The sequence below is a fragment of the Balaenoptera ricei genome, chromosome 9 (assembly GCF_028023285.1).
Source record: "Balaenoptera ricei isolate mBalRic1 chromosome 9, mBalRic1.hap2, whole genome shotgun sequence".
In the NCBI taxonomy this organism is placed as follows: domain Eukaryota; kingdom Metazoa; phylum Chordata; class Mammalia; order Artiodactyla; family Balaenopteridae; genus Balaenoptera; species Balaenoptera ricei.
In genome coordinates, this window is record NC_082647.1 from 114,042,035 (window position 1) to 114,068,565 (window position 26,531).

Consider the following 26,531-nt stretch of genomic DNA (forward strand, 5'->3'; position numbering starts at 1 on the left):
AGGCCAACTGTCCAGGCACATGTTCCTAGCAGCACAGATAGAGCTAATCATTCACCTTTTTTATGGGGAGGCCAAACCAGCAACTGGATGAAGAAATGTCTTAAAAGCACAGTTTTACCACCACAGATAATGCATTTTTATATACTTGCATTCAAGTGTATTATTTTTCTCACCCTTTCACTTAACATTATAATATTACCAACTCTGGCATTTTTGTATGTTTTTTAAAAATTAATTTTAAAGGCTGCATAGTATTACATCTTGTTAATATATTAAAGTCTATAAAGCTATTCTCTTACTGCTAGAGCTCTGATTTGCTATCAGTACGTGTCCTATAGCATAGCCCTGCAACAAAACAACTTCTTTTTTTCATAAAGTAGTTTATTTAATTTTTTATTTTATTTATTTATTTTTTTGGCTGCACTGCACAGCACGTAGGATCTTAGTTCCCCGGCCAGTGGTCAAACCCGTGCCCCCTGCGGTGGAAGCACGAAGTCTTAATCACTGGACCTCCAGGGAAGTCCCACAAAACAACTTCTTCTATTTGTTTTTTGTGTGTTTCTATATGTGAATTATATTGAACATTTTCTTCAATAAGAAGAAAGAAGTCCTATGTATGCTTTAAGTACACAATGAATTATAGTATCTATTTTACTGGCACAAATCTCAGAAGTCTGTTAATAGTTCAAGCAGCATCCATGGGAACCAAGGCCACCAAGATGGAATCTTCTTATTGAAGACACCATCAAAGATAAGACGCACTATTCTTATAGTCTGGAAGAGATACAGAAACAAACTCTAGATTAACTTCTATCCATCAATTGTAAGAAATATCTTGACTTGAGAAACTGTAAAGGAGATGATATTTTAAATCTGGCTGATTAGGAGTGGGGCTCATTTCAATTAATTAAAATTCTGGATGATAAGTGTTTATGAAAGAAAAGAGATTTATTACTTTCTAGAATTTACATCATGTAATTTGCAAAATGCTTTTGAATAGACATCTCTGGGAACACTTACCCTCAAAATAAAGGAAAAAATGATAGATCATTTACATGTGAATGATGACCTCACATCTTTGGAAAGAAGCAGTATATAAATTAACAAATGAGCATAAATGGTTTTTTCTAAAGAACTTCAACATTAGCTTCTCTTAAGAAATGTAGACACCGCAAAGTAGCCTTCAACCACTGATTCTTCTAATCGATTTCTTTGTTTATAGACAAAGCAAAGTTGACTCCTGAACATCTTTCTGACTTTCTACCAGCGATTACACCTGGGACGGTCTGGGTAGGTGAGGTTCGCACACCCCACGTCCTGAAAGTACACGTCAAAGCCCAGAATGAGGCGCAATGTCCATCCTCGAGCAGTGCAGCCTCAGCACAGACGGGGACTTTACAGGGATTCCCAATTTCCATAATCGGCAGTGAGCCTCTCACGCAGCAACCTGGTGTATTCTCTGCTCAAGATGTATCACTGGTTCCCTGTTACCTACGAGCCTTGAAAGAGTATTCAAGTCCCTCCCTGCTCTTCCCGACTTTCTCTCCCAGAAGGCACCCCGGCCCAGCCCAGCGGAACCGCCCTCTGATGGGGCGGACCAGCTCCCTCCGACGGGCATCCGCTTCCCTGCTACCTGGTTGGACACCGTCTCCAGCCACTAAGCTCCAAGTTCCTCTTCCTGTGAGCCCCCCTCTGCCACCTCTTCTATCCCGGTTCCTCCCAGTGGCTGCAACATCTCCACTGGCTTAACGGTGGGCTTCTCAAGGTGGAACAAAACAATCCATGAGAGAAAGGGGAAGGCTTAGGACAGTAGTCAGAACACAGCCGATTCTCAAAAGCACTCTGGAACAAACTGTCATCTTGCTAATGCACTGAAATCGTAGACCTACTCCTTCATCTCTACCCAGTTATTTTACCTCCCTCAATTTGATCTTCCCAAACCTCTTACCTTTCAGAAAGGACCAATTATAATGGAAAAGAAAGAACAGCCTATTACACCGAGCGGAAGACAACTTTACTTTCAAGCCTAAATTGGCATGCGAACACCACTATGGCATCCAAAACCAAAAAGAATAACTATTTATAGGAAAACACCTTCTTCCCCACTGCGTGAAATACAACCAAGATTTTAAAATACCTAGGTGGTTTACAACTGGCCTAATCTGATCCCATACAGCTGTGTCCAGAAACACACAGTGATGAAAGATGCTGAAATTTACAACAAAGCTCTGTCTCATAAGTAGGCAGCATGACCTCTGTTTCTGAAAAATGAGAAAATACTTTTAGAAGGAAAGGGACGTATTTTCCATGGAAATGTTGCCCATAAAAAGAAAACGGTATTTGTGGCATCTGTGAAAATACTCTGAATAGCTCTCTTTTAGCCCATTAATCCAAGAACAAATATGAAAGTTTGAAATGTTTTTTTCTGAAAAAAAATATTGATCCACAAAGTAGTTTACTTGGAATAATTACTAAGATCAAGTTTCAAAGTTATGGTTTACTTTTTACTACTTTTTTGCTTAGGTCTAGAGGTCACTTGAAAAAAAAGGAAAAAAGAACTAGCTTTAAATTATCCCTGTTGCCATAAAATTCAAATGCTTGTTCTTAAACTATTTCTTTTTGGTTGTCTTCAAACCCTTGGCTGTATTTAAAGTGCTGTTAGAGGCACATGAAGCCTGTCCTTACCAGACTCTAGGGATTGGAAAGAGTGCTTGACTGGGATTCCTGAGGCATTTCCTGCATGGGGCACTGCTTCCTCTCCATGTCAGCGTTTCTCAAAACTCCACGTGCAGCAGCGTGATGGGGGGCTTGCTTGAACCAGCGCATATTCCTCACCAGCACCTCAAGGGGCTTTGTGTTAATAAGAATCCCAGATGGCTCTGACACACATGGAGATCAAACCAACTCGAGAAAGCAGGCTGCGTGGGCCTCCCCCCATACCCTGCTCCCGGTCCAGCCCCTCCCTGTACCGTGCCAGCCCTGGGCTGACCGGCAACGGCTCCAGGGGGGCCGTGGGCTCTGTGGGCGCTTCCACAGGCAGAGGTGCCCCAGGCCGGGCAACACAGGGATGGCATTTGAAGAACAGGTGCAAAGCACCCGGGGCGGGGAGGAAAAAGGGCCATCCTGCAGAAGGTGACCTGCGGACCTCAGCCTCCCCAGTCTCTTGGCCCGAAGGAGGAAAGCAGACGCCTTCCTACTCCTGAGCCAGGAACCGTGGCTGCCTGGGCATCTCAGGACAGACACGGCCGAGGGTCCCAGCAGCCAGAGAAACTCAAACAGCGCAGGTGCTCAGTGAATATAATGTGGATACACTTAAAAATATCTCAAATGGTAACATTTGTGTTGTATCTATTTTACCACAATAAAAACAAATTCGCTGAATGAATAGACACCTTGAACCAAAACTAAATAAATAAAGTAACAGTAACTGAGAGTCATTTGCCTACACAGGACTTTCTTTCTGAAACTGAGACACGGTTTCCAGGAAACGTCTGAGAGTGAAAGGGCATGATTAATATGGACGCCAAGATGACAGGTCTCACCTCTGAGCAAAGCAGGACACGTGGTCACCCCACTAGAGCAGAAGGAGGGCACAGAAGGAGGTAGTGGTGCCCATGGTGAGCCTTAAGCAGAGCAGCTGTGCATCCAAAAGGGGCACAGGCACCCTCCTCGCCCACGAGGAAAACTCAGACGAACAAGGAAGGTCTCCATCAGTATGAACCATCTCTGGCAGCGCCTTACAGTTTTTCCCTCATAACTAGGTAAACTGCTACTCTACTAAACTTAAACTAATGACATGTAAACTCGTTCTTTTCTGTTTAGTCTGAAATTAAAGATTAGAAGAGGGGAAATACGCGATTTCTGACAGAACACACACCCTATCCTATGGCCCATCCCGTCTGTAAGGATGAGAAAATGAGCATCAAATATGTAGCCTCCTCAGCTTCTTAGAAATGGAAGAAAATATTAAAATATCTATCATTCTCAGACTCAAAATATTTTGGAGTGCATTCCTTCTGTGAGAGATTAATACTGTGAGAACAGGAAAAATGCTCTCAGACAAAAAAAAACATAATTACCAAATTAATAACGCAGTGGAGAAAGTGAATGGCTATTTGCAACCATTTCAATGCTATTTGAAAATGGTTTCAGTGACATGAACGTCATGTAGAGAAATCTTCACCTGCCTGAGAAGAAAAGGTGAAGAGGTGAAGACGGGCAGAGGAGAAGGGAGATCACTGAGAATGTAACTTAATTGCATGTGATTCTCAATCCATTCAATATGCAAGGTGAAATTTAAAACAATCATAAAGTGACTGAGGACATTCAGTCTCAAGAGTAACCTAAGAGCCGCCTAACAAAGCAATGCATCAGCGGGTCTGGGCATCAAAAGCAAGAGTGCAGATTCAGAGAAATAAGATTCCTCTCTCCCACGAATGTGGGGATTTGGACCTGTTCTGTTCATACGTGGGTGACTACCAAGAATGGTATGTGGCATGTAGTAGGTACATAATAAATACTTGTTGAATAAAAGAATCAAGGGTTTTATGGGGCTGTAAATCGGTGCACATTTATAAGGGTAATCTGGTAATATGCATCCTGAAAATACTGATGTTACCCCCGAAAAACTTGTGATGGAAATGTATGATGGAAAAAAATGGACAGTTGCAATTTTGTAACTGAAAAGCTCAAAATATTCACAGCTCTTACATACCTGAGGAGTGCAACAGAAATCTGAACATCTGGCTAGTAAGAAGCATTAGTGGGGGCTTCCCTGGTGGTGCAGTGGTTGAGAATCTGCCTGCCAATGCAGGGAACATGGGTTCGAGCCCTGGTCTGGGAAGATCCCACATGCCAAGGAGCAACTAGGCCCATGAGCCACAATTACTGAGCCTGCGCGTCTGGAGCCTGTGCTCCGCAACAAGAGGGGCCGCATAATGAGAGGCCCGCGCACCGCGATGAAGAGTGGCCCCCACTTGCCGCAACTAGAGAAAGCCCTCGCACAGAAACAAAGACCCAACACAGCCATAAATAAATAAATAAACCCAAAGTTTAAAAAAGAAGCATTAGTGGACATTCTCACACATTTAACCATTCCATAACCGAGGGATGAGAGCAGGTAAATAAAGCACTGGGCCAGAGAGAGGAGGACCCCTCTTGGAAAGGAATACTCGGGACAGATGCACGGTTCTTCACACAGGGCTGGGGGGCGGGGGATCCTGTTACCACGGAGATAGAAACAAACCAAAGAGTTCACTCTCGACTTTTCCTTTTGTGCCTGTATTTGTTTAACTCCACATCGCACACCGTTGTAAAAGTGGCACAAAGATCAGCAAGCACTCAGAGCCTAGCTAATGCAGCTCAGTACTTTCATCAAGATACACATTTGACAAAAGCAAACTTATCCCCGACCTCCCGGCTGCCCGCACCATGCGAAGATGCCTGCTCAGCGTGGACCAGGCGCCCCGAGTCCGGGTCTTGGCCCCAGTGGGACTGAGCAGCGCCTGCTGGAAGGAAGATGGTCCAGGCTCGGCACTCAGTGTAAAGATGCCCAGATCCCGGCCGTGGCAGATGCTCAGAGAAGATGCTCTGAACTTGGTCCAGAGGGACCAGCCCACCCAGGATGAGGCTCTCAGGAGGCCAGGACCTCTCTCGGGTCTCCAACCCCACGTGGGTGAAACAACACCCCTGGAAGCTCTGAGGACTTCCTATGTAAACTCATCTGGCAGCAACACTCAGACTGGCCTGAACGTATCGGCAGAACAGGACTTAATCTGGCTCGGGGCTGTGCTGGGGCCCTCTCCTGTTTAGAGAGAAAATCCAGACATTTCTCCGCAGAGGGGGGCGTGCAGCTAAGGGCCAGTGTCCCGGAAGCAGCCTTGGAGGGTCTGTGAAATATACAATGTATACACTCTTCTAAAGTCCTAACCATTCTGGACCACATCCAGCCCTCCCAGTCCCGGCTCAGGGCCCATGGGCGGTTGTGAGCCCCACTCTCTGCATGTCAGTGGTCGTGTCCCCTTCCACCAAGGGGAGCCGGTGGGCACAGAGGTTGGACCAGGCTTGCCGCATCTGTCCTCAGCAGCTGTCGTGAGACAGGCCCCGAAAGAAGCAGGAGCTCCTCAGTGCTCACCCTCGGGGACACCGACCTCCAAAACGATGACGACGCATGTATATTTGAAATTCTTAAAGAATCAGAGCTACTGCTATTCCTAATCTGTCCTGACATAATTTGGAAATACAAGGGAAGAAGCCAAAAAAGTTCTTACCTGAAAAAGTAGGTTTCGGCCATGTTGTAATGACCAGGTGTCAGTTTGAGGGGAGGGCAGTCGATGGCCAAAGGCCTCACCATGAACAAGCCCATCGCCAGGGCCACGAAGAGCACGGGCAGCAGCAGGTCGACGGCGGTGCCCTTCCAGGCCCGACCCGAGTGGCGGAGCCGCTTCAGCAGGAGGGGGGCCGTCTGTGCCCAGAGCAGGGGTCTGCCCGCACCGGGGGTGCCAGCAGGCGTGCCGTCTGAGGGGACAGGAAGATACGGCAGGTTAGTGCCCAGGACCCACGTGGCATCCCCGACACAACCCCATAGTGCAGGTCCCTTCACTGATCCTTCAGCCCAGGAGCACCAGCGGCTCCCACTCTACCCTAAGTAAGGACACACCGGAAAGTTACACGCACGGGGTGTCTCGCGACATTAAACACAAGGACAGATGTCACAGTGGTCCCCACTCCGCCCCTGCTTCTGAAGGGAGGCAGGCAGACGCAAAAGGATGGGGAGAAGGGGCTTGTGTTTATTCTTATGGGTTAAAACAAAGCCTGTGACATGAGCCTGAATTCCCGCACAAGAAGAAAAAAAGCAAGACGTTCCAAGGTCCCCAAGCCACCGAGGAAGGGGTGGGAGGTGACAGAGAGCGCACTTCCTCCCTGAGACCCCCTCTCCTGGTTCTCCTCCTCTGTTCTCACCCCGTGTCTCCCCGCTCGCAGGTTACATCCTGGTCAGGATTCGGGCGGCACCACACCTGCCGACCCCCGCACCCTGCATCCTCTGCCACGTCTGGGGCATCCCCGGTGAGGAGGAGCTGGGGCAGCCTCACGGGGCAGGGGGTCCCGGCCTCGCCTCAGCAGCGCTGGCCTCCCTTCCTTACGCGGCAAATCTGATAACAGCCCTCCGCGAACAGAGAGGCAAAAGGTAAACCCGGAAAGCACAGCACGAACTGGGCGTCCTGGCCCGGTCCTCCTGCCAGGCTCCCACGTAGGGTGGTCATCGGGGCCCACAGACTCTGTGCAGTGAACCTGCCCCCATTCCGGCCAAACAGCCCATGAGAGCAGATTCTGCGTCCAGCTGAGGAGGCGAAGCTGGGAGCAAACAGAGAGGCCCATGGACTGCAGCCTCCAGCCGGGCACGTCTAAAGGACGACGCGGCTGAACCTCGGCCAGGCCCATGGACCCCCCACTGATTCCTCCTAGAGTATCGCACAAGAAAAGCAGCCTCTGAAAGAACAGATGTGGGAGCTCTCTGGCGGTCCAGTGGTTAGGACTCTGCACTTTCACCGCCGCGGCCCAGGTTCAATCCCTGGTCGGGGAACTGAGATCCCACCAGCCATGAAGCGTGGCCAAAAAAAAAAAAAAAAAAGAAACAAAGAAACAAAGAACAGCTATGCTAAATTGACTGTACTGCTTACAAATATCAAACTGAAATACAGTTAATAAAAGAGCAGTGAATAAGCTTAAAGTCCCTGAAGAAAACACTTTTAAAGAAACTACCATCTTGAAAGATAAATGACTGGTAATAGCACTGAGAGCAGAGCTGCAGAGGCACAGCTGGAGAAGAAAATGCATATCTGAAAGACCCCCCTCATCTGCAGATCCTCCCTGAGAGCCAGTGTGTGCAGGCTCTGGCTCTTTGGTTTCTGTCCTCAAAAAAGGTGTAACACAGGGATTGAGATAAAAATGTAAACAACCCAACACAATGTAAACTAGTGTAATGAGGTGGGCAGAGCTTCAAGGATTGGAATCAAAGACGCAGTCTTGGGAGGTTTAGGGGGAAAGTGGGGACATTTAGGCAGAATCCTTAAGACCCACCAGGAGATGTTTGAAGGCAGTCAAGAAAATCTGGATGTTTAAAGACCAGCACATGAGCTATTAACCAGCGTGGCATATTCGGCGAATAACTGTGTGAAGTGCTGAGTACGCGTGGCAGGTGGCAGAAGGTGAAGCCCTTTACCAGACGCTTTGAAGATTAGGGATGACAGCCTTTACTGCACTGAAGGTCACATGATGAGATGCACATTATGATACAAAGCAACATTTTATTGTAAAACAAGCAGCACTCTCTAATGAGGCTGGGCTTGTGGTGAAAATAGTGGTTAATACTTCCAACTACATGTCAGATTCACCTGGGTACCTTTTTTTAAATGCTGATTTCCAGGTCCCACCTCAGACAGAATCAGATCTTCACAGACTCAGAGATTAAAATCTGCTTTAAAAAAAAAAAGAAAGAAAGAAAATGAAAACTTCCCGGGGGATTCCGATGCTCAGCTGGGTTAAAGAATTGCTGATTTAATGCACAACTAATGATGATTCATATATAACTCTCATAAAGCAGTTATTAAATCAGCAGATAGAGAGACTCGAGTGCTAGAAAAGGTATATTAAGCTAAATTTGATCCTTCATAGACACGAATACCAAATACCCCCTTCCTGATCATTTTAGGACATTCTAATGTGGGATAATACTGACGCATGGCATTACGTATGCAGACCTATTAGGGTAATTACGTGAATTATCTAACTCAGGAAGAAATAACTGAGATGTTGTTGGTTGCCAAACCCCTAGATTCCAAAATGACTGCTGAGATGATTGCTTACTGTCCTCACGGCCTCTGGCTCAGGAGCTGTTTCTCCACCAAGACAGACGCCTCACCGTTTCCATTCAAGAGGACCTGAAAGCCACCGGTGGGCCCGGGGGCTTGTGCCTCCACCACACATCTGGTCACTGCCCACTGGAAGCCACACCCCTCGGGTCAGCCTCCTTCGACTGCACATCTGGCCACCGCAGCTGCTGCCACGCTGTGCGCCTTCTCACATACGTGCACCGCAGGCCATGACTGCAAACCCCTGTTCAAGTCACAGAGGGTTTTGTCTGCACAGCAGGTGCTACAAAATGGAAAGAGCACGTGATCATCTGGGTGGTGGATTTGCCTGGTGATGGAGGAGCGGGGCCCGGGTCAGACAATGGCCCTGTGCCCTCTGGCCGTGCTCCAGAGGGGACCACCACAAGTGTCACTGTGGCGTGGGGACGGCTCCATCTTTCAATCCACGTAAACCGGGATTTGAATCCAGTCTCAGCCACCAACATGCTGTGTGACTTCTGGAAGCTTACCTAACCTCTCTGGATACCATTTCTCCCAGTTGTAAAATAGAAACTTGTAGTATTTTCCCTTGAGGTAATGAGGATTATTATTACCACACTTATGAAACTACCAGTCCTAGTAAATGCTCATCAGACAGCCTCAGTAAGTCCGTGGGGAAAGGTGTTTCTTATATTAAGAAAAACAAATTTTCCCCACCTTCCCATATATGTTAATTAGACACAATTGGAAAAATGAAGAGCTAAGATAGTTGATGTCATGAATCCAACCACCAATCAAATATTCACAGCTAAACTCATGAAAGTATTCATATGAATAATTTAACAGACAAAACTGAAATACTGGACCAAATTGTTATGAATTGTCTCATTTGACTTATGAGTGCAATTATATTCAAGGACTCCAGTTACATCCATAATTATTCACTCCCATTTACACTGACCATCAAATTGCTTAGGGAAGATGTCCAAAGACTTTTTTTTTTTGGTCAGGTGGCTTCAATTGTTAAAGGATTACTTAAAGACTCAGCATCCACGCCAGAATGCAATCTCCACATTGCCAAGTTCATCCAAATATTCGTGAAGATTTTAAAACAAAGCATTAAAAATGTAATGCCTTCAAGTCAATTTTTGAAAAATGAATACTCCAAAAGAAAACTGGGCGAACAGCATGCCTGAATATGCAGTTCCTTTAAAAGAAAAAACTACAAAATAACTAATATATGTTTATTGAAAAATCAGATATTTTCATGTAAGAAAATTTATCTGGAAAATAAATTTTCAGATTATCAATATGGTAAGGATTAAAAACAATGTTCATCCCTACTGTTACTGAGTGTTTTAGGAAATGGGCCTTCTTAACAGTGCTGCTGTGAGAATAGACCTGTTCAGTCTTTCTGGGGGAAGCAAGTATGAACCACCTTTGATCAGCTTAATTCCAAACCAAGAGCTGTGTTAGTCAAAAAGCAATAGAAATTCATCAAATATAGCAAATAAGGTGGTCTGTTACATCTTAGAGAAAATAGCAGCAAGAAGTTGTCTGACACAGGGGGGATTAATTGAACAATTTAAAATACAACCACTCAATGGAGAAAAATGTGTTACAAAATAATACATGTAGAATGAATATAATTTACTAACAATACTAATATTAAACTAGAAAAATTATTACTGTTTTGGTGTATATACTTTAGTGAAAAGTTGTTGTCTTTTATGAAATAATTTCTACACTCTATACACTATTTGAATTTGACCAAGTGATTTTTTAGATTCAAAAAGTTAAAGTGAGACTTCCCTGGTGGCGGAGTGGATAAGACTCCATGCTCCCAAGGCAGGGGGCCTGGCTTCCATCCCTGGTCAGGGAACTAGATCCCACATGCATGCTGCAACTAAGAGTTCGCATGCCACAACTAAGGAGTCCATGAGCCACAACTAAGGAGCCCACCTGCCACAACTAAGACCCAGTGCAAGTAAATAAATAAATAAATATCTTTTTTAAAAAGTCAAAGTACTATATACATTTTCAACCTACTTATTAAAGATTTCTATTAATTTGTGTGGTGAGATCATGCTACTTTTTTTCTTCACAGTTTTCTGGTTTTTTGAACAATGAGTATTTATGCATCTTGTAATCAATAATTATTCTGTAAAGACTGTATACTTATTTGGGAGATGCACGATTTTATGAAACAGAAATAGTATCTTTCTTTGTTCACTGAGTTAAGAGAATTTTAGAGTTGAAGTGGATCTTTAAAATAATGTAATTCAAACCTTTCACTTATTTATAAATACACCCAGTTCAGGAGAAATTGTGAAGTGAGTTAATTTGGGAGAACAAAGCACAGTATTTATTATGTGTAAGTGCTATGCTAGTTCCTTAGGTTTTCTCTTTGAATAAAGTTCTCAAAGCTTTTAGTCTTCTAATAGAGTCAAACGTAACGAAACATGACAATTAACCATGACCAACACAGTGTACTGTATTTAACAGTGGGTCAGACTTCTCCAAGGGGCTGCCACTGCCAGGAATTCAAGGAGTAAAAGGTGTTCTCTGACAGGCAGGGAGGGTGCCCGGCGTGGGGAGGATCTCCTTGGAGTAGACACAGATTCTGAGACAGAAACACATCAGGTATTAGGGATATGGCCGGCCCTCTGTATCTGCCTCAGAAAATATTCAAGAAAAAAAAAATACTCCAGAAAGTTCCAAAAAGCAACACTTGGATTTGTCACACACTGGTAACTATTTACTGAGTGTATATATTGTATCAGGTATTATAACTAATCTAGAGATGATTTAAAACATACAGGAGGATGTGTGTAGGTTATATGCAAAGACTACACCATTTTATATAAGGGACTTGAGCATCCAGGGATTTTGGTATTCACAGGGGTCCTGGAACCAATCCCCCCTAGGATGCTGAGGGATGACTACATTTTCTACTGTGCCCCAGTCATGACCTGGGACTTCAAAATCATTAGCAGACAGGAAAAGGCTTAAATGATTTCATCTGTTCTCACCAATCCAGAAAACAGAATCAGCAAGCTGTATGGAAAACTAACAGTGCTGGATGGCTCCTGGGGGTTAGGCTTTTAATCAAACAGGTAATAAACACCTGCAGATGGGCATTAATGTTGAAAATGTGTCCCAGCACCAGGACTCGGGAATCCCAACCTCACGTGGACACACTGACGTCTGTACAGGCAGCGTGCCACCAGTGACCCCATTCAGAGCACAAAAGGCTTAGGTGGGGTGGTCCCCAATCTTTGTCTTGGTAAAGACTATAATTGTGTGACATTTATGCAAATTATGACTGAATTATGAATAATAATTCATACCATTTAAAGAAGAAAAACTAACAAAATCAAATATCCTCCTATTAAGAAAGGAAGGAAGGGGGGGGACAGGGGAGGGAAGGAGAGGAAAAGAGAAAAAAGAGAAAATCGAAAAAGAGGGGAAAAAAGTGAAAGGAAAAATTTTGTGACACATTGGTATGCTTATTAATATGACATAAAACCCAAAATACAATTATTTCTTAAATATTAACATGATAATATAAAAATATACAATATTTAAAACCATGCTAGATTACTGTAACCTTGCTTTTGAAAAGCAAAAAGAGTATTATGTTTAATTCTTTAAAAAGCTAACAAGTAGATTCTATGTTTATCTAAATTGTTTTAGTAATAATCTCACAGCTCTATATTACCCAACTTTTCTGATGCTTTACCTGTTTTCTTTTAACAACTATACTATTTTCTTGTACATGATTTTTCTTAAAAAAAGAAAAAAATAGGTGATAGAGTAATTTTCTACATGAAAAGCCACTGAAGGTTCCAATTGTTATACAGATATATATCCTTGATCTGATTCTTTGAAAAACACTATGATTGTTGAAAAGACGCTCAACATCACTAATTATTAGAGAAATGCATATCAAAACTACAATGAGATATCACCTAACACCAGTCAGATTGGCCATCATCAAAATATCTACAAATAAAAAATGCTGGAGAGGGTGTGGAGAAAAGGGAACCCTCTTGCACTGTTGGTGGGAATGTAAATTGATACAGCCACTCTGGAGAACAGTATGGAGGTTCCCTAAAAAACTAAAAATAGAACTACCATATGACCCAGCAAACCCACTACTGGGCATATATCCAGACAAAACCATTCGAAAAGATACATGTACCCCGATGTTCACTGCAGCATTATTTACAATAGCCAGGACATGGAAGCAACCTAAATGTCCATCAACGAAGGAGTGGATAAAGAGGATGTGGCACATATACGCAATGGAATACTACTCAGCCATAAAAAAGAATGAAATAATACCATTTTCAGCAACATGGGTGGACCTAGAGATGATTATACTAAGTGAAGTAAGTCAGACAGAAAGACAAATATCATACAATATCACTTTTATGTGGAATCTAAAATATGACACAAATGAACTTATCTATGAAATAGAAACAGACTCAGAGACATAGAGAACAGACTTGTGGTTACCAAGGGGGAGGGGTTTGGGGGAGAGAAGGACTGGGAGCTTGGGGTTAGCAGATGCAAACTAGTATATACAAGATGGACAAACAACAAGGTCTTACTGTATAGCACAGAGAACTATATTCAATATCCTGTGATAAACCACAATGGAAAAGAATATGAAAAAGAATGTATGTATATGTATAACTGAATCACTTTGCTGTACAAAACTTACACTTTGCTTACAAAACACTATAAATCAACTATACTTCAATAAAAAAAAATTTTTTAAAGCATTATGATTGTGATACGCAAAATGTTAAAAGAATCAAATTAGGATTTCACTTTGGAATAGGGTCATCCCTTACACCTAGCCACGTTTTTTGAATAATTTAAAGGTTGCTGAAACCCCTTTGTTTAAACCTGCCTTGAAAAGATAGTGACTTGACGTTCAGACAACCAGGGTACAGCTTGGCTCTGCCACCAACTACATACATCTCCTGGGCTGGTCGCAAGCTCAGAATTTGGGTTTTGTCTTAAATGCACCAAAGACAGGTCCTCCTGAAGCTTCTCAGCAGCCTCACACCTGGGTTTTCAAACCTGAGCTCCCCCCAAAGTTCTAATGGATGGTTAGGAAAAGGACCCGGAGACACTTCCTGCTGCACCCCCATCACGACCTCAGCCTTGGCCCCCAGCCTTGGTTCTGCTCTGCGTGGGTCAGATGGATGAGGGACGGATGGACGCTGACCAAATGCTGTACCCACCACCCCCGTCTGTTTCTCACCTCACTGAGCTGAGGCTCCCCCGCAACCCCACCCCAAGGCCATTCTTCCTACTTGGGAAACACCCCCTGTGCATTTCCCCAGGCCCCCCACCCCCGACGTCCTCTCTCAGCTGTGACAGTCATGCCTGGTGGGCCTCATGCAAAGCCGTCTTCAAGCCACCAGTGGTGGGTCCATCTCAATCTGATTTCAATCAGTGTAAACAAGAATGCTGAAGTGGGTGATGAGGCTAAGAGATGAGTTCGTGGTTTTAAGAGAGGCAAAGAGAGCTGCTCAGACACTCCACGGCATCTCATGCCATCAGGGAGGAGGGAACGGAGGTACCGGTTCAGGATGCCCGGCTCAACGCCCCTCCGCTCCGGCCAGGAGGTGAGTGTGGAGGAGGGTGCCCTCGAGGGCATGTCTGTCTTCAGCTTCCTGAAGACCGACAGGCCCACAAAGCTTTCCCCAAGTTGTCCTGTCGTTAAATTTGAGGCAGCGACTACCCTCAGAGAAGTAAAACACATTCTTTGGCAAATATTTCACGAGAAGATGCGATTCCAGTTCAGGAAGTGAGGATTGTAACTATTCATCACCAACCTTTGGCACCTTCTCTGGCAGGTCTGATCTGCACGCTGGCGAGAACTCTGTCTCCACACACTTTCCCCTCTTCCCAAGGCCCCAGCGGAAGCTGCTGCTTTCTGGCACCTGCCACCAGCATTAACCCGCCCAAGTCTATTTCAATTCCATTTTCATTCTGGTAGACGGTTTTCTGCAAAGCACCCGCCGTCAGTTCTCTGCTGATTTTAGCGAACGCGGCACACAAACTTTCTTTGGCGGGTATGACTGGCAGCAGACACGTCTCCTCTCCACCTCGCCTGCATGTGTTTGAAGTCTGAGGAAATGCGGAGAAAGAAGAAAAGACAGCTCTGCATCTAACGCCACAGCCAAGCCTAGGAGACACACAGAATCTGGAACAGCTCTTTGAAGAGGCAGAGAATGATGGCCTCCCGGGTAGGATGGGCTGTGCAAACAGGATGGTCTCAGGAAGCAAACGAGAGGCTGCAAGTCCTCCAGATTAATCGCTGCCAAAATCACTTCCCATCATCACAGGAAGGAGCAATTAAGAATAAAATACAGACCCAGCTCGGTGCTCTGTGATGACTTAGAGGGCTGAGACGGTGCGGGGAATGGGAGGGAGGTCCAAGAAGGAGGGGACATATGTACACATGTGGCTGATTCACTTTGCTGTAGAGCAGAAACCAACACAACATCGTAAAGCAACTATACTCCAATTTAATAAAAGAATAATAATAAAAAACAAACAAACAAAAAGTTCTGAAACTGCATTATGGTGATGGCTGCACAACTCAGTACATTTACTAAATATTAATGAATTATCTATTTAAAATCAGTTAATTTTACAGTATGTAAATTATACTTGAATAAAGTTGTTTAAAAAAAGAATGAAATACAGAGGATTAAATTGAGGGAGAAAAAAGAAGTTTAGGTAAAGTGATGCTGACAGACATAGAGTTATAAGAATTTCAATGCAATCTCAGATCTCACAAGGCAGGGGAGGGGTGGAAATACGGCTTCTTAGAAAGAAGGCACAGCAGAGTCTTACAGGCGGAAAACAACGGTTTCCCAGATTCACTCTCCATTAGATGGATTTGTGAAGTTTCACATCAAATTTGAGCTTAAAGAGATTCTTATAGGGTGTTTTTCATAGCAGTGACCACAGACCACCTAAATCAAAGGAAACTGGGGTGCTTGCTTAAAAATGTAAATGTCTAAGTCTTTGGAATCAAACTTTGCGGAAACTGGGCCTAAGAAACTGCCAATTTAATAAACATCAGGTTATCTTGTTTTATATATATATATATATATATATATATATATATATATATATATATATATATATATATATATAAAGTAGCCATCCTAACACACGTGAGGTGTTGCCCATCATGGTTTTGAATTCCGTGTCCCTGATACTAGTGATGTTGAGCATCTTTTCATGTAACTGTTGGCCATCTGTACATCTTCTTTGGAAATATGTCTGTTCAGGTCCTTTGCCCATTTTTAAATCAGGTTATTTGTTTCTTTGTTACTGAGTTGTAGGAGTGCCTTATACATTTTGGATATTAACCCCCTATCAGATATATGGTTTGCAGATATTTTCTTTCATTCTGTAGGTTGCCTTTTCATTCTGTTGTTTCCTTTGCTGTGCAGAAATTTTGGCAAGAATATGGGAAAGTTAGAAGCCTTGTATACTCATATATATATATATATATGTATATATAATGGAATATTATTTAGCAATAAAAAAGGAGGGAAATCCTATCACGTGTGAAAACATGGGTGAAGTTGGAGGACATTACACTAAGTGAAATAAGCTGGACCCAGAAGGATAAATACTTTTGATTCCACTTATATGAGGAGTAAACTAGTCAAACTCATAGGAACAGAGCATAGAATTGTGGTTGCCACGGTGTGGGAGGGGATAGGGGATTTGTCCTTCAACGGGTATAAAGTTTCAGTTAAGCAAGATGATTGATTAGATTCCACAGCTGTGCAGGCAACACTGTGCCCAGAGCCAACTTAAAGTGTTTACTGAGAGGGCAGCTCTCACGTCATGTGTTCTTAGCACACATAAAAAAAAAGAGGGAGATGCACGAGAACATTTTTGGATCTGTGAATATGTTTACTACCTTGATTGTAGTGATGCTGTCACAAACTCATCAAACTGTATACATTAAGTATATGGAGCTTTTTTATATCAATTATACAATAAAGTTTAAAAAATAAAAAGCACCCAGGGGACTTCCCTGATGGTCCAGTGGTTGAGACTCCACACTTCCAATTCATGGGGCATGGGTTCAGTCCCTGGTCGGGGAACTAGATCCCACACACACACACAAAAGCATCTGGGTGATTTTTTTAAATTCTTTTAAAAAGCTCTCTTCTCTTAAAACTATATCCTGAACACAGCAGCTGGGGCTGTGACACATCAGTGAGCTGTCTGTCCCAGGACCTGCTCCTCCAAAGACCAGACATGCATAGGGACGCACGGGTACCAGAAGCCTGGGGTGGCCCAAGTGAGGCCGGATGGTCACCACCTGCCTCCAGTGCAGGGCCATGGGTTCACCGAAGTACCGTCTGGTCAGTTAGGCAAGAAACGTGTTCAACGTCTATGATGCAAGGGGGCTGCGTGGGGTGCTTGGGATACAGCAGTAAGTAGGACAGCCCCGGGCCCGTCCCCTGGGGCTGGCAGTTGTGTCGGGGAAAAGAAGCACAGTTCAGTGCAACTTGTTCCAGGTGCTGCAAGGGTAAGAGGGTCCCCTGAGCACCCAGAACAGGGGTGCGGCCTGGTCTGTGCAACTAGAGAAGACTTCTCTGAAAAGGGAAAAATTCAACCACACACGGAAGAACAACTAGGGATTCTCTCCGAGACACGGGGAGGGGAGGGGTCTCGGGGGCAGCAGAGGAGCTGTGGCGCAGGTCCCGGGGGCCAGACGGGGCCCCATCGGCTCGAGAATGGACAGGATCCAGCTGGGCCACAACGCAGACACTGCGAGGCAGGCCCCGGCCCCGGGTCCTCTGGGTCTGGGCCTGCGGGCAGAATTTGGTGCCGAAAAATGGAAAACTTTAAGTGAGGAGCTTGTAATCAAATACTTAGACGCCGCTGGCTACAGTGGAGGGTGGATGGGTGGGATCTGGGGTGAGCAGAGGGGGTGACGTGTAAACCAGGTGGAGAGAGATGATGCTCTCTGAGGGGGAGAAAGGTGCCGGGGGAAATCGCGAGCTGGGCTTGACCACACGTAGACACAGGGCCCTGGGAGGCTCCTGGCTGGAGCTGCAAGCAGGCGGTCACAGCCCCGGGGGCGGCCAGAGCTGCCCCGAGAGCCACGGGGACCAGCAGCAGAGGCGAAACCGCCGTGGGCAGAGCATGGAGCGTGGAGCCTGGGCTTCTGGGGCGCTGTCACCTGGAGGCCGAGGACATGTGGCGTCACCGAGTCCCAGGAAAGGGAGTTTCATGCACAAAGCGGGGGCTGACCACCACTTACAGGTCAGGAGTGATGCCTTCAAAGGGAGCGGCACAGCGGCCCCCGGGGAATGAGAACAAGCTCCAGGTGAGGGGCAGGGGAGCAGGACACAGCGAGTGGCCCAGACGTGTGAGGAGGGGGCCCGGCTGTGACCCAGGAGACAGGCAGGTCTCTGGACGGGAGGCACTTTGGAGGGAAGTTCCTGTTTGTCTTGTGCCACTTTTTTCCTCAAAGGAAGCGCCACGAGCACATGTAAGTCCGGATGGGAAAGACCCAGGAGATGGGAGAGACTGAAAACACAGAGGAAAGGACTCTGCCGAGAAGGTGGGCAGGGACTCGTCGTGGGCTGAGGAACCGTGCTCACCTGGGCAGGCGGACAAGGAGAGGGGCGCAGAGGACGGGTACAGGAGGTTTGTGCGGGCAGAGGTCAGTGGTCTCTGTGGTGCAGGAAGGGGGCTCCTCTGATGCGGGGGCACAGAGCCGTGAGGAGGGTCGGCTTCCCAGCAACCAGGAGAGTTTGAGCCCCTGGGAGACAGGGCTGGAAGGCTGAGAGCTCGTCCTGAGAATCTCCATCACCTGGCACCACTGGATGAACCTCCAGGAGGAAGGTGAGAACCATGCAAATGACTGAAGAGAACTCAGCCTGGTCAAACTGTGAAAGCCACATGCGCTGATCCTTGCAGGGATGTGACCGCTCAGGACAGCAGAGAGGCCTGTGGCCAAGGGGACACTCACCCGCCCTGGGGTCAGCGGGTTCCAGGTGGGAGGCGCAAGGCTGGAGCCGAGTGACCCTGGGAGCCCCACCCTCGCCTTTGCAAAAAAATAAAGGATCTGAAGAGACTGAAATGGCAGGCATTGCACGTGGAAGGGCATTTCCTGCTGGACCCGCTGAGGGTGGGCAGGCAGACACATGGGATGACTGTAAACCTCAGCCTCCTCGCCCAGACGTGGAGACAGGAGAGATGTGAGCACTCAGAGAGAACATGCACACAACACGCGGGTTGCAGTGTCTGATGCCCTCTGGGTGCCTCCACACAGGGGCGGCTGCCATGCCTGCCTCACCACACAGGACACAGGACGGACGTGCAGCCCCAGGGCTCCATCTTCACCACTCATTTCTGTGGAGCCACTAGGGCCCCTGTGGTTAAAAATTTATTATTCTATATTTTATTTTGCCTTTACCAATCTCTCAGAGAAGCAAGAATTGAGTTACTGGCGAGCTGTCTGTGGGAGACTGTTTCTGAAGACGTGGGCATGTGTAGAGAGAAGGTCCTGTGGGTGAGGGCCCCCTGGAGTAGGAATCCATGACAAATAATAGTTTCTAGGATATCCGTAGGAGGAGGAAGGATTCTGTAAATCGTTATTCCAGAAGTCACTTTTCCCTACTGTGGATCTCACAAACAAACAAACAAAGCAAAGTAACTAAAGCGTTTTACCCAGAAGACATTAAAACACATGGTCTCCAAAATCCTGATCTAGAATTTTGATAAAATTACTTCCAGGAAGCAGTATAATTTTACTTAGGTACAGGCCTCATGTGGAGCTGTACGGGAGGATTTTGCAGATATATAATAAAATTGGTAAATGTAGGCAATCTCGTACCAAATTTGTTTTAATGCATCCTGGACTCATTTTTTTCTTAGTAATGAAACACTTAAATAGATTTTTAAATGATGTATTTTCCAGTTCCATAACTTGTAATTTCAATGATACATTACATTTTTATATCATATTTTACAATGGTAATGGAAAACACTACAATTTTTCTTTCCTCGGGGTTCTTTCTTAAATTTAAAATACTACTCTTTTGCAAGTAACATTAGCTTGTTTGCATATGTTCTATTTCTAACATATTTACATGGATTTTCATAATGTTCCCCAAATTCAGAACATGAAATTATCATTTTTCAAAACAGATGTATGACCAAAATGAGGAGGATATTTGGAGGCAATACATTTTCAGTGTAAATTATCCTAAGTTCTCAATGATGACAAAATGTCTATAAGAGCATAATCATATTTTCTTTACATTTGTTTGTACATATGAAAGTCATTAACTAATGTAACATAAAAAATGAATGCTCAGAAATTAAACCTTTAGGCAAAATTCTAGTAATGAAAAGAGAAAATAATGCCTATGCCCAGTTAAAATAAAAATTTTATATAAAACAGAGATGAATTTTGATATATACAGTGGAATATTACTACATAGAAATTACACAAGCCATAACACGGATGAATCTCAGAGACAAAACATACAGGAAAAAAGCACATAATTTTGTGCATATTGTATGATTCCATTTATATGAAGTTCAAAGAAGATACAACCATTGTAAATACATGTGCACCCAACATAGGAGCACCTCAATAAATAAGGCAAATACTAACAGCCATAAAAGGAGAAATAGACAGTAACACAAGAGCAGTGGGAGACTTTAACACCACACTTTCATCAATGGACAGATATCCAGACAGAAAGTCAATAAGAAAACACAGGCCTTAAATGACACACTAGACCACACGGACTTAATTGATATGTATAGGGTATTCCATCCAAAAGCAGCAGAATACACATTCTTCTCATGTGCACATGGAACATTCTCCAGGATTGACCACATGCTGGGCCTCAAAGCAAGTCTTGGTAAATTTAAGAAAATTGAAATCATATCAAGCATCTTCTCCAACCACAGCACTATGAGATTAGAAATCAACTACAAGGAAAAAAAACTGTAAAAATACAAACACGTGGAGGCTAAACAATATGCTACTAAACAACCAATGGATCACTGAAGGAATCAATGAGGAAATGAAAAACTGCGTAGAGACAAATGAAAACGAAAACACAATGTTCCAAAACCTATGGGATGCAGCAAAAGCAGTTCTAAGAGGGAAGTTTATAACAATACAATCTTATCTCAGGAAACAAGAAAAATCTCAAATAAACAACCTAACCTTATATCTAAAGCAACTAGAGAAAGAAGAACAAACAAAACCTAAAGTTAGTATAAGGAAAGAAATCATAAAGGGCAGAGCAGAAATAAATGAACTAGAAACTAAGAAAACAGTAGAAAAGATCAATAAAACTAAAAGCTCGGTCTTTGAAAAGATAAACAAAATTGATACACCTTTAGCCAGACTCATCAAGAAAAAAGGGAGAGGGCTCAAATCAATAAAATTAGAAACAAAAAAGGAGAAGTTACAATGGACACCACATAAATACAAAGGATAAGAGACTACTACAAGCAACTCTATGCCAATAAAATGGACAACCTGGAAGAAATGGACAAATTCTTAGAAAGGTATAACCTTCCAAGACTGAACCAGGAGGAAATAGAAAATATGAACACACCACTCACAAATAATGAAATTGAAACTGTGATTTTAAAACTCCCAAAAAACAAAAGCCCAGGAACAGATGGCTTCACGGGTGAATTCTATCAAACATTTAGAGAAGAGTTAACACCTATCCTTCTCAAACTCTTCTAAAAAATTGCAGAGGAAGGAACACTCCCAAACTCATTCTATGAGGCCACCATCACCCTGATATCAAAATTAAACAAAGATACCACAAAAAAAGAAAATTACAGGCCAGTATCTCTGATGAAAATAGATGCAAAAATCCTCAACAAAATACTAGCAATCTGAATCCAACAATACATTAAAAGGGTCATACACCATGATCAAGTGGGATTTATCCCAGGGATGAAAGGATTCTTCAATATACACAAATCAGTGTGATACACTTCATCAACAAATTGAAGAATAAAAACCACATGATCATCTCAATAGATGCAGAAAAAGCTTTTGAAAAAATTCAACACCCATTTATGATAAAAACTCTCCAGAAAGTGGGCATAGAGGGAAACTACCTCAACGTAATAAAGGCCATATAGGACAAACCTACAGCTAACATACTCAATGGTGAAAAGCTGAAAGCATTTCCTCTAAGATCACGAACAAGGCAAGGATGTTCACTGTTACCACTATTATTCAACATAGTTTTGGAAGTCATAGCGATGGCAAGCAGAGAAGAAAAAGAAATAAAAAGAACCTAAATTGGAAAAGAAGTAAAACTGTCACTGTTTGCAGATGACATGAAAACTACTAGAGCTCATCAATGAATTTGGTAAAGTTGCAGGATACAAAATTAATACAGAGAAATCTGTTGCATTTCTATGCACTAACAATGAAAGATCAGAAAGAGAAATTCAAGAAAAAATCCCATTTACCATCACATCAAAAAGAATAAAATACCTAGGAATAAACCTACCAAAGGAGGCAAAAGACCTGCCCTCAGAAAACTATAAGACACTGATGAAAGAAATCAAAAATGATACAAACAGATAGAAAGATATACCATGTTCTTGGAGTGGAAGAACCAATATTGTATAAATGACTATTCTACCCAAGGCAATCTACAGATTCAGTGCAATCCCTATCAAATTACCAATGGCATTTTTCACAGACCTAGAACAAAAAATCTTAAAATATGTATGGAGACATAAAAGACCCTGAATAGCCAAAGCAATCTTGAGAAAGAAAAACAGAACTGGAGGAATCAGGCTCCCTGACTTCAGACTATATTACAAAGCTACATACAAAAACAGTATGATACTGGCACAAAAACAGAAGCACAGATCAATGGAATGGGATAGAAAACCCAGAAATAAACCCACACACCTATGGTCAGTTAATCTACGACAAAGGAGGCAAGATTATACGATGGAGGAAAGACAGCCTCTTCAATAAGTGGTGCTGGGAAAACTGGACAGCTACATGTAAAAGAATGAAATTAGAACACGTGTAACACTGTACACGTTAAATGGGCAAACTGTGTGGTGTATGAATTATATCTCAGTAAAGCTGTTAGAATAAGATACGCCCGACATAATCAATCATTAGGGAAAAAGAAATTAAAACCACATTGAGAGACCCCTACAAACCAATCACGAGCCTAAAATACGTATTTTTCAAACCTGACAGTACCAAGAGCTGGGGAGCAAGTGGGGACAATGGAAAACCAGACATTTCTGGTGAGAAGGCAGTTTGGCAAACATCCTGACACGTTTAGTTTTGGTCATTTATTCGCGGCTCTGCACGGCTGGTGGCCTGGAGTCTCTGTGGAAGGCTCTGAGATCTGTCGCCCTCCACACCTCTGGAGTCCAGCTCTGCCTTCCTTGCTGCGCTGTTGCCAGTAAACCTGGTAAAAACTGGCTTGATTGAGGAGCAGTCACACACCGGGGTTCTGTTCCACGGCTGACGCCTGTGCGTGGAGACCTGCACACGAAACCTAAGACCACACTTTGGTTCCAAGTGGACAGAGGCTCCTGGGAGACAAGACTCACATGAGGATTCTTCTGCACATAAACCCATCCCAGCAAAGTGCCTGCACATAAGACGCACATCGTGAATACGGCCAGACTGGCTTGTTTGTGAGGCAGGAAAACAAGACAAACTGCCTCCATTATTCTAACTTTACATACTGAGACATCGTTTACATGATAAATAAGTTCTGAAGAAAAGGTAAAGTGTCCCACAAACACACAGCTGCTTGATTCAGGTCAGGATAAAACGCCAAGCTTTCTGCCTCTCTCCAGTTATACCTCTCACTGTGTTTAATCTCTTTCTCTTCAACTTTTAAAATAAGGGGTGTTGGTCAGGGTGGTGGCATAATCCCTCCAGCAGAAACTCAAAGAAATCCTCTGACTTACAGACACCAGGGACAGGCTCTGGGGGCGCCGACTCTGTCCCTGGGGCAGCGTCACATTGCTTCGAGGAATCTTGCAAAAGACTCAGAAACACCTTTTTGTAAATGGAAGAGAGCTTTGCATTACTTTATGTTCCTTTCCACATTGTACTTTTTTTGCCTCAGTTACCCAACTGGGTCATTATGACAATATTCACCAAACAGCCATCATATTTCATTTGGTCATTCAGTTAATGGGCATAATTCTAAGGCCACCGAGTCCTGCCCGCAGGACACACAGGTGAGTGAAGCCGGACAGTGAACCTCAGGGCACTTTGGTTCTGGGCAAGTCCCCAGGAAGGAGTGGGCAGGAAAAGGAAAGGCTGATAGCACAGCACATCCAATTCAGCTGGAGTTTATGACACACTGTCCTGGCATCTTAGAAATTCAGGATGAATCAGGCAATGAACTCGTGAGGCTCACTGCTGATTCAGCATGGGTGGGACCATGTGTAAAAATCTCCACTGGACCGTTGTCTATACAGGCTACGGGACCCCACGCTACCTAAACAGGTTCATCTAAGAAACTGGCTTGAAGTCGCTAATTGGTTAGTGCAGGAAGCTGAAGCCCAGCCTCACTGTTCAAACCCGAGGGCTGTGGCCATCATCAAAGTCTACAAATAACAAATGCTGGAGAGGGTGTGGAGAAAAGGGAACTCTCCCACACTGTTGGTGGGAGTGTAAGTTGTTGCAGCCAACAGTATGGAGGTTCCTCAAAAAACTAGAAATAGAGCTGCCATATGATCCAGCAATCCCACTCCTGGGCATATAACTGGAAAAAGACAAAAACTCTAGTTCAAGAAGATACATGCACCCCAATGTTCACTGCAGCATCATTTACAGTTGCCAAGCATGGAAGCAACCTAAATGTCCATCAACAGAGGAATGGATAAAGAAGATGTGGTACATATATACCGTGGAATACTACTCAGCCATAAAAAAGAATGAAATAATGCCATTAGCAGCAACATGGATGGACCTAGAGATTGTCATACTAAATGAAGTAAGTCAGACAAAGACAAACATCATACGATATCACTTATATGTGGAACCTAAAAAATGACACAAATGAACTTATTTACAAAACAGAAGCAGACTCACAGAACAGACTTGTGGTTGCCAAGGGGGAAATGGGGGAGGGATAAATTAGGAGTCTGGGATTAACATGTACACACTACTATATATAAAATAGATAAACAACAAGGTCCTACTGTATAGCACAGGGAACTATACTCATTATCTTGTGATATCTTGTAATTTAATGGAAAAGAATCTGAAAAAGAACATATATATGTATATACATATAGATGCATAACTGAATCGCTGTGTTGTACACCTGAAACTAACACAACATTGTAAATCAACTGTACTTCGATAAAATTTTTTACAAATCTAAGGACTGCGCCCCATATCAGCACAAGTGAGGTGGAAGAGCGTGTGCGCAGTGTCAAGGAGGTGTGAGGACAGGAGCCCGTGGGCAGCTGCCAGTGGTGGGGCAGGCCTGTGCAGAGGCGGGAGGGCATCCCTACCATAAATCCTGGGCGGGGCGAAGAGGAGAGGCCACGTGGCTGGTGCATAAAGGCCGCCCTGCAGCTGCACATCCCCATGGAGAAGGGGTACGGCGCTGGGCTCTGAGGCAGGGACTCCACGCCCGGCAAAGGTCGGGGCCTGCCATGCACTGCAGACACAGGACTCACGCCTCGTCTGCAGACCGGGATGACAGTAACGGCGGCTAATTCAGCGCATGACGGCTGTGAGGTGCGGGGCACAGAGGGAAGCAGGCAGCGAGTTTCCTCACTCACCGCTCAGCCATGATTCACTCCACATCCCCGTGGGCCACGCTCTCCTCTGGCGGCATCACCACATGCACACCCCCCTCTGCCCATGGCTGCAGAGCCCCAAGGGCCTGGCCCTGAGCCATTCCAGCCTCCCCGCTGGGTGGGTCTTGCACTCAGCGTGCCCCAGCTGAGACCCCAAGGCAGCAGTGCCCCTGGGCTTCAGATTTCTGTAGACAGCACTTCCATCCTGACTGCTTTTTTAGAGAAATGAGCACAGAGGTATTGACTGGCTCTGGGTGTTCTGCGGAGCCCCCAACCCCCAGGAGAAGATGGGGAGAGGGCGCCAGGAGAGAAGCAGCCGGCAGGAGGGGGAGGCGTGCGTTCTCAGTGCATGTGGTGATTTAGTTGGGGTCAGAGTCCTCCTAAGAGGAGTCTGAATCCTCCGAATTGGTGACGAGCCATGAGGTGCCATTAGATCCGATGAGGTTACTTTTATTGGCAAGATAACCCCTTGCTGATTCCCAATAAGACCCCGAGGAAGAGCTGCAAACCTCACGATTACTACAAGTAGAAACAACAACAGTGATTAATGATAAAAGAACAGCAACACTGTGCCAGGTGTCACCTTGGGAGCACGATTTGCCACGTCAGCTTAGCTGCCTCATACGATAAATGGTAACGAGAAGACACACAACACAGAATTGTTGCAAGGAGTAAACGTGTTTGTATGTAAAGCTTGCGACATCTGGTCCTAAGAGTAGCGGAGGAGGAGGTGTAAGGACGGTGGGATGCCCATGATGCATCACATCAGTTAATGCTTAAGTCAACCCAGTGAGATCAGTGCCATCGTCCTGC

General features: G+C 44.5%; 1 protein-coding gene across 1 annotated transcript in view; it reads right to left on the bottom strand.

Annotated features, from left to right (window-relative positions):
- Window positions 1–26,531, bottom strand: part of ABCA13 (ATP binding cassette subfamily A member 13) — a 326,117-nt gene that overhangs the window by 134,890 nt on the left and 164,696 nt on the right. Inside the window, 2 exon segments of the mRNA XM_059932550.1 lie at window positions 6,270–6,516; window positions 23,865–23,955. Of these exon segments, the coding sequence (XP_059788533.1) occupies window positions 6,270–6,516; window positions 23,865–23,955 (338 nt within the window).